Here is a 12,272-nt window from a genome sequence, read left to right as displayed (position 1 = left end):
GAAAAATACATCCTTTATGTGGTTATTATCTTGTCAGTACTAGGTGGCAGTGGCGTATTTACGGGGGGGGGGGATATGGGGGATAGATCCCCCCCCTTGACCTTTTTTTTTTTCCTAGGTAGCTATAAGTTGTCTCATTTTCTTTAATATTCTTAATATGATATTACTTTCAAGCATGTATGTTTTCTGTTTTCTAAATATTCTTGTCGTGGTAATTGTACCGCTTTGATAGTCTGATATACTAATCGCCACTAATCGTTTATCGTTGGCGGCATGTACGACTATCAGGCATATACCTATATTATGGTGTACTGTATTTTGTACGTTGCTGCGAATTATTTTTCATGCAAGAGTGTTTATAATAAACCCGATAAACAATCGGTAAACAAAACAAAATGACCATGAAGATCGTGGATTAACCATAGGGCGGCCGGGCGGGTTTATTTTTAGAAAATTTGTTACTAGTAGATTTATTGCTAATGTATAGCTATATATATATATATATTTTATCTTATGATATCGTGATTCGTTAAAAGTAGATATGTACGGTCATTGGACGTTGACGGATAGCGACGCCGCGCCATTCCGTGTACTGACTTACTGCCGAATTGACTATTGTTCGACTTTATTTTTTGCGTCTTGTAAGTTGTAACTGTGAAGTTTTAAGACAATATGAGTAATATTCAAAAACAAAAAAAAAACTTTATTTTCTTATTTTAGTACAAATAAAAAAATTTGTTTGGAAAATGATGAGGTAATTATAAAGATTAATTCTTATTTTGCCTTGATCCGCACTAACCTCAATAGGTAACAAGTTAGGGGATTTTAAAAATGTATATTACGTACGAATTAATGGGTGTTAGGATGTATTATTATATATTTCATCCCCCCCATAGAAAAATTCCTAAATACGCCACTGCTAGGTGGTACGTAGTTCATATATTAGTATTGTTAAGATTTAAGGGGACGCCTCACTCGCATGTCCCGTTATACAAACGTACAACAATGTAGTTATTAGCGTCCTGAAGTAACAATTTTATATTATTATGTTTGAACTGTCCGATCAACTATCAAATTAATAGTGTAGAACATTATCTGTAATTGTATGTCGTTTTTTTTTTTTTACTATATTTTAATTTTGCATGAGAGTTATGAGAATATAATTAATTTAAATAAAAAAAAAAAAAACTCAAAACACCTTTGGAAATAAAAATATCGTGAAAAACCAACGTTTAAACACATATTATCGAATTTCCCTTTTTTTATATTAAAGTTCAGTTTACTATAATATAATATCAAAGCCAACAATATTAAACAGGTTCGGCTGAACACGGATTTGCTATGTCGTACATACGTTATTAATTTTTGCATTAGTGCAACACTAAGATCACAGATCAAATAAAAAAAAAAAAAAATTAAAAAACAAAGATGATTTTTAAAACTTTAGCCTGAGTAAATGTGCCGAAAAAAATATTAAGTTCAAATTAAATTGTTTTGAAAACTATAATCATTAAAAAAAAAAAAAAACAATTAAATTTGTTGAAAAATAAAATAGAAAATCATTTAAAAAATAGAATGAGTTTGAATAAAACATGATTTTGAGATTCATTATTATAATATTATAATACCTACGAGCAGACTTGGGTAGTATTCCGAATACAATATTCGGAATAGTATTTTTTGTAAGTATTCGAGTATTTATTCTAAATACTTTTAAAAAGTATTTTACCCAAGTCTGCCTACGAGTATGTGTTATATAGCATTTGACGTTATAACTATCAAGTTTCTTTTAAAAGCATTACTCATGAATGTTTATTTTGTTTATAGAACTATAAGATATTACAAAGTTTCTTCGTTTTATCATGCATGCATCATTTACACAGTATTAGTTTATTTCACAATCAATCAAGTCTTCGATTACGAAGAATTCTAAATTAATATTTATCTAAACTTTCGTTATCAGTTTTCACATTAAAGTATGTGACAGTGACATAATCAAGTATTGATTTTATCTACGATCGTATACGATATATGTGTTGTTTGTTCAATCGACGTGTTCCGTTAAATTATAATATTTGGATATCTATATTATTGCATACCAGATAAATTAAAAAAATTATTTACGAAAAAAAAAATTAAGGTTTAATTATCAGAAAACAACAATATCTAAACTACAAACTACAATATTTATTGGAAATGTACCAATTATTTATCATTCAATTACCTTACTATGTTTAGTGATGTTTCATTAGTTTTATTTCATTAAATCAATATAATATTCAAGGTAAAAGTTTTACAATAGGTACGGCTTATCATAAAATATTGTATTGGCTGTATTCAGGGCCGTACTCAGCTTTGGTGGGCCCCGGAAAACTAAACCTTCAGGGCCCCCTATTTTTTAAAGGGGTTTTCCTGATTTTCGTAGGGAAAATTTGTCTAATTATGTATAAAACTAATAATTAAATTATTTTAACTTCAAATATTATTGCAACCATGCTATTTTAATATCTTTTATTTATATCTAAACAATGTGGAAACTTTTTCAAAGAAAATTTAAATTACATATTCAATATATACATACTCAATTACATAAATGATAATATACAAAATGACATAATAATATTAAACGTAATATTAATAACCATAACTTATATAATTAATAACCCTAAATTTAAAATAGTCCTAGAGTTTTTCTTCTTGCACTTCTCACTGCGAAATCATCAATGGCCCCATCCATGTTAATCGTCTTTGCCAGTCGAGCCTCCACCGCTAAACCAACTAAATTTGAGAATCTGTTCTATCATTGTTGATCGTAATACATTCTTCACTTTCTTCAATGTCGAGAAAGATCGTTCCACACTCGCAACAGTTGCAGGAATAAAGATTCGTAATGCAATACATAAATTAGGGAACATGTTTGCGAGATTAGTTTTTTGCAAGTGATTCAACAATTCTAAGGGGTTTAATTGTTTATTTCTAAAGTTAGTAGCATAAAATATATTAAGACTTTGTAACTCATCTACTAAATCTTCTTGTAAATCATTATTATATTTCAAAACCAGATTTCTAGATTTTAATTTAATTTCTCCTTCTATCATATATTTAAACTCCCAAAGAATTGAGAAGATATCAATAACTGTTTTCAGGTGATTCAAATCGTTTGTTTATATCTGCAATTACTTCATCCAAATGACATAAAATACATTCCTTGATAAGATTAAAGTAGAATATAAGTATTCGGTCACTATAAATGGTTTTCAAATAATTGAGTTGTTTCGAATGTTTTTGATATATTGAATGATTTGCAATTATCATTTATCATTGCAATAATTTACGGATATACAGTATTAATATATGAATAAAAATTCAATAAAGTGGTAGTGCCCATTAGTCGATACCTAAGCTCCGATAAGGGTCCGTTAAAATTTAAATTTTTTTGTAGGTCCGGGTCAGTCATGATTTAAAAGTTGTTTTTTTATAAGCCCGAGCCCCTCAAAAATAGGTTTAGGGTCGGGCCCCGGACAAATGAACCGAGAAACCCGGTCTGAGTAAGGCTCTGGCTGTATTTCTCATGATAAGCAGTAGCCAGAAAGTGAAATCGTTCCCTAAAAGTAACAATATGTTGATTTTTATATTTATTACTGGCATTTAGAGTATAACCTACTGCTCTTATAGTAGGTATTAGGTTATACCTAATATATTATAGTAAGACTCTTAGGTAAATCGATGATCTCTTTTTGATGTTAACTAAGTTAGGATTATTGATAAATGAAATACTTTATTTTCATTTTTTATTAAAAATTGAGTTTTGTTTATTTAACAATCAAGAAATGAAAATATTTTCATTAAAAGTTTTTAAATTTATTTACTTTTGTAGTACACTTTTTTTCCAACCATTTTATTCTAACGAGCATTAAACATATTTTTTCGTTGTTTTATTGATTTTTTTATTATTTAAGATTATGAGTCTAGACTTATAGTATAAGAACTGAAACTAAATTATATAACTATAAATATTTAATATGTATCCCAAAAACACGAAATAAGTAAAATAATATAATAAATATAACATCAAGTACATTGCATTGATATTTGTATGGAAACATTTTAACAATATATATTAATTAATAATTATTGAGACAAGATAATGTATCCGTAAACATTTTTTAAACTCATAAAAATTAGTTTTCACAGCTTTGGATTTGATTAATATCCTGTGTATTCAGGTAGGGAAAATGCTCTATCTGATAATATTTCAGTGGTGGTGAGTTGGTTCAGTCTCCAGTGGTAGAGTCAGCGAGTCATTAGTTATTGTGAATTATAAACAAACTAGTTTGCGCACACTGCTCATGAGATTAATCCACGTGTCTTATTTATCTAATAATATTGTTCATGTAATGCAAATATTATTATTATGCTCTAAATCCAATCGTGGTTCGGTGGGTCAGGTCTTATCGTTTTATCAACACGTACCCTACCTGAATTGAATGGTTTCATCGCCACTGGATATCAGTAAATTCATAATAGCAAAGGATTTAGTATATTTTATAGTAAATAGAGAAATAAGAGACAAAAACAGAATCTCAGTTTCATGTATGGTAAGTTCAAACACATATATAGTCTGAATAATGTCTGATCAAAGTGAACAGTAACCACTTTGATGAAATCCACAATTAAAGGAATAATTGGATGGAACGTGTTCTTTCATTTTGAAATTGGACTCCATTAAAAACAGCGATTCGTATTTCTAAAAGCATAATATGAAACCTATTTTAATCCATTGTTTGATTAAATAATTTCTTTCGTATTGTGAGTAGGATGACAAAGGCATTTTCAAAAATAGCAAAATTCAAACATTTTCAATGAATTTGATTTATTTATTATTCGTGATTAGTTAAAATGGTATTTGTAATAATGTAATCAATTAGTTATAATAGTGTATATTATATCTATATACATTATTTTTTTTATCATAAAGAAATGGTTTTACTAAATTACATAAACAAAACACAAAAAAAATATTTATTTTAAAATTCTAATCATATTCGATCGGTATATTGGAATGAAAATATACTTATAATCAAGAAAACGGGGCGTGATTTTGTAGTAAAATCGACCTTTACGTGTGAGTGCGGAAACGACTGCGTGATCTTAGGAAAACATATACCCACGCGTTTAATATGTCGTTTACTAGGTAAAACTAATGATTTATGTTGTGCTTACACAAGCGAGATGTGCAAAAACGCATGCCATTGAGTTTAGCGTCTATTAAATTCTATTGACCCGTTCAGTTTTATTTAATTTTTTTAATTTTATTATTTATTTTTTATTTCAATTTTCTTTTAGGCAAATGATAATAATGATTCATAATAAGATGATAATTGACTAAACGGCTTATCCTGTTGTAATCAATAGTTTTTGGTTTAAAAAAAAAAAAAAAAATGTTGTTGTTGTAAAAACAGCTAGGTAATTGATGAAAAAAAATTCAAGGAAAAACCAACAAGGAAGTGACTCTGCAGAATATATAAGGGATTTAATTCATTTCGCTGCCGGACTATTCACCGAAATTGTTTCGCAGCGATCATTTCGCCGACGGACTGTTCGCCGACGGACTATTCGCCGCCGTTAATTTCGCTCCCTTCATTTCGCCACTATCCTATTTTTTTTTTTTTTTTAGTAGAACGTCAATTTTGAATTATTAATACAATGCTTCTCATACATTGTTCTTACTCGTGTAAAAAAAAATTTCAAAAATCTGCAGTCACAATTTTTAAAAAATAAGCATATAAATTTGAAATTTTGATAAAAATCACGAAATCTGCCTATTTTTGGTAGTTAAAAATGAATAAACATTTTAATATGTATACTTTAGACTTGAAAATGCAATATAATGTACTAGAAAAGTTGCTCTTTCCAGTGAACCAAAAAAGTTTACTGAAGCAGCGAAAAAAAATGTTATTTAAAATATTAAATTTTCATACAAAATAAAACATCTTCTAAATTACTATTATGTTATTCAAGGGTGGGCATTAACTAGTTAAAAAGTTAATTTATTTTTTAATTTTTTAACTAAACTAGTTAGATTATTTCCTAATAATCTTTTTGACTTAACTAGTTTAATTGGCAGTTGAAATAACTTAACTTTTCACAGTTGATTTAAAAATGATCTATCAAGTTAAACAAAATTGAAATTTTTCATTCATTCAATCATGTAAAGTAAAATGGTCGCATGCACTGTACATTAGATTTTATATTATATTTTGAAGGTTGGGGGTCTATCTTGGGGTTTTGGGGTATTACCGTGGAAATATTATAAAGAATTTTAACTATAAAGATAAATAAATATGGTAATGAGTGACCCCTTGATGTACAGTATCATAATATTTTTCAAACACTTCGGCGCCACTGCTGTATATTATGATAACAAATTTAATCACATTATTTATTATAATTTAGGAAATTAGATCTTTTTAAAAAATGCATTCACTTTTTATGTGTTCTATATACTAATAAAAAAAGTATGATTAACTTTTTTTAAACTGAGTTGAGTTAATATTTTTTTTCTTATTAACTTTAAACTTATCGAGTTAAATTTATGAATTGTTTACTGTTAATAATATTATAATCGATCTTGTGTTCTCTTAACTCAACATAACTCGAGTTAATTATTTTCATTAAGTTACCCACCTTTGATGTTATTGTTAAGGGTGGCTGTACTTCGCGGTCCATTGTACATTGTTAATTGCGTCTCGTGTATTTTTTTTTAATTTTTGAATACGAAAATTGCGTTCCATGTATTTTTTATATTATAATGTATGTTACAAACTAACAAGCCATATTTTCTCCTCCATTTTATCAGACTTTGTACTGCCAATAATATTGTTATAATATTAGTGTAGTTAAAATTATTGGATTATTTAAATCATTTTTAAATTAAAACTTAATTTATTAATTATTTATTATAAGTCTACATTGAAGCAGGTAAAAATTTAAATGACAGTTGTCTCACTAATTTAATTTGAGTTACTTTTTTAGTTTCTAATTCTTCTAATTTTTTTTTAATATATTCTTCTTTTTTAATATTTTTTTTTGTTTCTGGTGCCGTAATGCTATATAAGCATCATAGAATATTTTTTATAAAATATCTAGAAACAAGGGCCGCAATTTATGTATGTACCTGAGAAACATTGGCCGCAACTTATGTATACTGTTATCGGGATCTAAGTTACATTTACCGATTGTTATTATTTTAGTTATATCATTAGACTGATAATTCGTATACTATTTTAACTTAATCGTACGTATTAAAAATTTAAATTAGGTATATAAATTTTTTCGTTTTAAGATTTGGCTAACTATAGTTATTATTAATATAGTTATATTAGTTATATTACTATAGTAATTATATAATAAGTGTCGCTATATCCTCCGTATCCGAAAATAATATGGATCGGTGACTTTAAATTTTACATATCAATTAAGTTTAAAACTAAATACTTAGATCTTTTCCTCAACAAAGGATTAACCTGGGTAAAACATATTAAATCAAAAAGAATATCATTTAATCTCAGGAAACTACTTCGATCCAAAATTTTAATAAATACTAGTAATGAAATACTAATTTAAAAATAATTGTAAAATACTCCGGTAATGAAATGTGGAATCCTACTTTCGGGAACCTCAACAAATTCAAACCTGACCGTTTTGAAGTTTTTCAATAATTTCAATTATTAACTTTTCGTATCCTTTCTATTTCTCTCTAGTCTTAAGCAGTCACATTTTATACCATGAATTCAACATACCAATATTATCCACACTAGTTTCCTATCACTTATCACAATTGGAAGTAGTATCGATGAACGCTTCCTTCCCTTACGTTGCCATACCTAATACTCTATGTTAACTTATTTACTCATTATATTATTTTGTGTTTATAGATTGTAAATATCTTTTAAAAAAAAATAAAAACTTTGAAGAGAACATTTTTTTTCATAAACTATTAGGAAATTTCTTTCCTATATACATAATATTTTTTCGATTCACTTGGGAAAATTTAACAACATAGTATAAAAATAATATATTTATTTTTTATATTATTTGCTTATAACGTTTTCATTACTCTCAAGGAAGTTTTTTTTTCAAAATATAATATTATATCGGTTGTTTTTCATTTGACAATTAAAATTCGATACTCGATGTATACCCTTTAGTGGTAGGTATAGGATAATCGGTGCAACTCGTTTGCGCACAATTTAAATTTTTTACTTGGATATCGATGACTCGTTTGCGCACAACGAAATCAGTCGTTTACCTGTAAACGGACGACTCGTTTGCGCACAACATAATCACTAAGTAACATGTATTTTATATTTTTAAATTTGGACTTACCTAAAGTAATTGAATTATCGGTACAAATTATCAGCACAAATTACCAGCATATCAATATCAATATATAATGATTTAAAATAATCGTCGTGTATTAGGAAAGCGTAATACTTAATACAGTCGTAATACAGTCGTTCGCCAGAAAGCTGTACTATAACTACTAACTGTATTGACTATGGATATCGAAATTTATGATGTTTTTGAAACGCGTCGAGGAAAAAAATGTTTAAACATAGAAAGTTATAAATTTAGAGAATTCCGAACTTTAAAATCTGGCGATAAACATTTTAGGTGTACAAATAAAAAATGTTCCGTAAGTGCTGTAGTTAGGTTAGTTAATGAATCATATAAAATTTTAAAAATGACCAACACGCATACCCATGACGAGTACGACGACCGAACAATTCATCGAGAAGTAGTAAGAAGCAAATTGAAACGTAGAACTGAAGAGGATTTACATATTAAACCAAATAAACTAATACGCCGGGAATTGAAAAACAATGATAACTCTGAACATCTTCAATATAGCGATATGAAATTAATTCGAAGATCCATGTATGAAAAACGAAAAAAATCCTTTCAAAACATACCGAGATCTTTAGAAGATGCTAAAAAACAATTAATTGATGATCAGCATAATCTTACTTACAAAGGTAATAAATTTTCTTTCGTTAGTGATGATGAAAATATATTTATATTTACATGTAAACAAAATTTGGAATTGCTACAAAGTGCAGAACACGTTTTTGGGGATGGGACATTTTCATTCGCTACGAAATATTTTGTTCAACTTTATACTATTCACGTATTTAAAAACAATTTTTATGTTCCTGTGGCGTTTTGTTTTTTAAGTAACAAACATACTGATACTTACATCAATATGTGGAAAACATTACAAAATATATGTATTCAAATTACTGGTAATATAATAAATTTAAGCAATTTTCATGTCGACTTTGAAAAATCTGCGCATAATGCAGTATTGCAAATTTTCCCTTACTGCAAAATCACGTGTTGTAACTTTCATTTAGGGCAAAATTGGTTTAGACATACTCAACAACATAAATTATTATCGAGCGAGTACTTAAACAACGGCTCAGAAGTTGGCAAATGGATGAAATGTTTTTTTGGATTAAGTTATTTACCTCCTGACGAAGTTTCTGATGGATTTTGTGATCTTATGTCGATAGCACCAAGTACTACGTCTAGTAATATTTCTATATTTTCCGATTATATTTTAGAAAATTACATTGCATCGGACAGCAATTTTCCTCCAACATTATGGGCTTGTAAACCTACTAATAATCCTAAGACTACTAATGGTGCAGAGAGTTATCACAAACAATATAACAGTCAATTTTACTATGCTCATCCGCACATACATCAAGTAATCGACGTCATTATTGAAATTCAAAGTGACACTGATTTAAAAATTAATTCAATAAACAATAAAATCATAAATTTCAAAAGAAAAGAGATAATTAATAAGGAGATACAATTGGAAAACATTTGGAATGAATATAAAAATAATATTATTAATAGTTTAACTTATATAAAGAAAATCGAACTTAAATGCCACCATTCTAAATAAGTATAATTTTATAACTAATAGACTACTATTATTACTTATTAAACCTACAATGCATGTATTTTAAAATATTTTAATTTTTGTAATATTAAATTAATAATTGACAATATTGTTTACGTGTATAATCATTGACGTTATTATTACTTTTATCTGTATTATATTGTTGTATATATATCTTATTCTCGCCAATATCTGGTCGCTCGATGTTAAATTATATAATAAATACTTAGAAATGCAAAATAGTTAAATCTTAATTTATATATTATTTTTTTTTATATACAATATGCATATATATTATTTTTTTATACAGTCTATTAATTAATTAAAATTAAGCAAAAGAAAGGAAATATGCTCAAATGAGTTGTACCTTTATTATTTAAACCTAAAATATGTGTGCGCAAACGAGTTGTGATTTTGTGCGCAATCGTGTCGTAAAAAAGGTAAATGTGCGCAAACGAGTCGCACCCAGGATAATACCATAAATCGTGAACAACATAGTGCGTTGTAAAAATAATTTTAAAATAAAAATCATCTCTGCAATTTTTATAGCAAATATAATATTTTATTACAGCGATTTGTTGAAAAAGGTTTATGACGTTTACCGAAAAAAGTTGTATCTCACTATTTCCATATTTTCAGTGTATGACCGGAATTGATTTGTAAGTTTTTCATTTCTTATTTTGATAATATTCGAAATGTAGTATTTTTTCTTTTCATTTTCAACAAACACCGTTTCAAGCTTTTTCAAATCATACGAAACATATTTTGTTTCAGATGCCGATGTAATATTAAGTTGAGTTGAAAAACATTGAAAAACCTTGTTAATTTGCCCATGGTCGCTAAGGCTCGAACGCGTTCGGGGCCTTCGGTTGAATTTGTGTCGAGGAAAACCCATTTTAAAGATTTATAAATAATCATAATGATCATTGTAATTTATATTTTTATGATTAATTTGTTATAGTTTTAATAATTGGTGGTCTGAGGTGAACTAAAAAATTACTATTATAAAAAAAAATCAATTGTATCAAATTTGTATATCATTAAAAAATATATTCAGTTGTATAGGTATTATAAGGTAATATTTAATAAAAGCAAATTAAACAAAAATAAAAAAAAAGGTAATATTTATATTATTTATACTGTAGTATTATAATATATTATGTAGTTAACATAATTGATTGTGTATTTTAAATAAGGCCCTATTAAAAAATTATAATATTTTGCACTACTTATAAGCGCATTTTTATCATTTTATGAGATGACATTTTTAGAGGCTTATCTGAAGAAAAAAACCCAGGACCTTTAAGGGTTTTAAATTTGTATAACAGACTGATACTTCTGACAGCCTGTAATGCATAAGTAATACATAACGTTATACGTGCACGAAGATGACGAGAATACGGTTGAAAATTTTATACAATTTTATTCATACCCTACGAACTCTACCGTATGATATTAAGTTATTTGTAATATTAAAAAGAAGTTATTATGAAATAGTTTTTCTTGTCTTATTACTACTATATAAGCGTAAGTCCGGAATTCTTCAAGATAGCGTAAGGCACCAACGATTTTCTAGCAGCTCGGCACAACGACACACCCGATGGATCCAACATTTTTCCGCTACCAGCCACTAAATTATTACATGTATGTAGTAGTATTTTGTAGTATTTTACTTTAATAGAACAGTTACATTGTTTTTGTGACATATAAATATGTATATACACATATTTGTTAGCAAAACGACAACAACGATCTTAATTAAAACAAAAAATATTGTATTATATCTCGCCTAAGTCTTTTCCAGGATATATTGCGAAATTCGAATAATATGCAAATATTAATGAAAACTGTAGAATTCACGCTGGCAAAGATATTATATGCTGTGCTTGTAAAACAGTCATTATTTACACTGTAACTATAGTATATTATCCAATAACCAATATACGGTCTTAAGCCGTTTCCCAGCTATGGAATACGTGCTTCTTTCATTACTTTATTGCTTTCGGTTTAAAAACAATATATTATAATATTATATGCAATATGATTTTTTTTTAATTGCGTAATGATATATTTCGAAAATTGTTTTTGTTAACGTAAATATGAATATTAAAAACGTAATGTTCCGCAATAATTACGAATTAAATAACAGATTCTGATACGTAGACTTAGTAAATATAGGGGTATCAAATGTTTAATATTAATGACTAGGATTTTGGTAAATAATAAAAAGGTAATCATTATTATTTTGAAACTACCTCGTATTTGGAAAATTAAGCTCATTATTTATCTTATGTATTAT

General features: G+C 27.4%; 1 protein-coding gene across 1 annotated transcript; it reads left to right on the top strand.

Moving 5' to 3' along the window:
* Positions 1 to 9,193: 9,193 nt before the first annotated feature.
* Positions 9,194 to 10,960, top strand: LOC112687596. The gene is made up of 2 exons (XM_025560390.1): positions 9,194 to 9,800; positions 10,935 to 10,960. The coding sequence occupies exons 1-2, from the start codon at positions 9,266 to 9,268 to the stop codon at positions 10,958 to 10,960; spliced, it is 561 nt and encodes a 186-aa protein (XP_025416175.1). The 5' UTR covers positions 9,194 to 9,265.
* The last annotated feature ends 1,312 nt before the right edge of the window (positions 10,961 to 12,272 follow it).

Source organism: Sipha flava, unplaced genomic scaffold (assembly GCF_003268045.1).
Source record: "Sipha flava isolate LNK unplaced genomic scaffold, YSA_version1 35a_pilon_pilon, whole genome shotgun sequence".
NCBI classification, from domain to species: Eukaryota; Metazoa; Arthropoda; class Insecta; order Hemiptera; family Aphididae; genus Sipha; species Sipha flava.
Note: the sequence above shows the minus strand (reverse complement) of the source record. Positions and strands in the feature narration are given on the sequence as shown.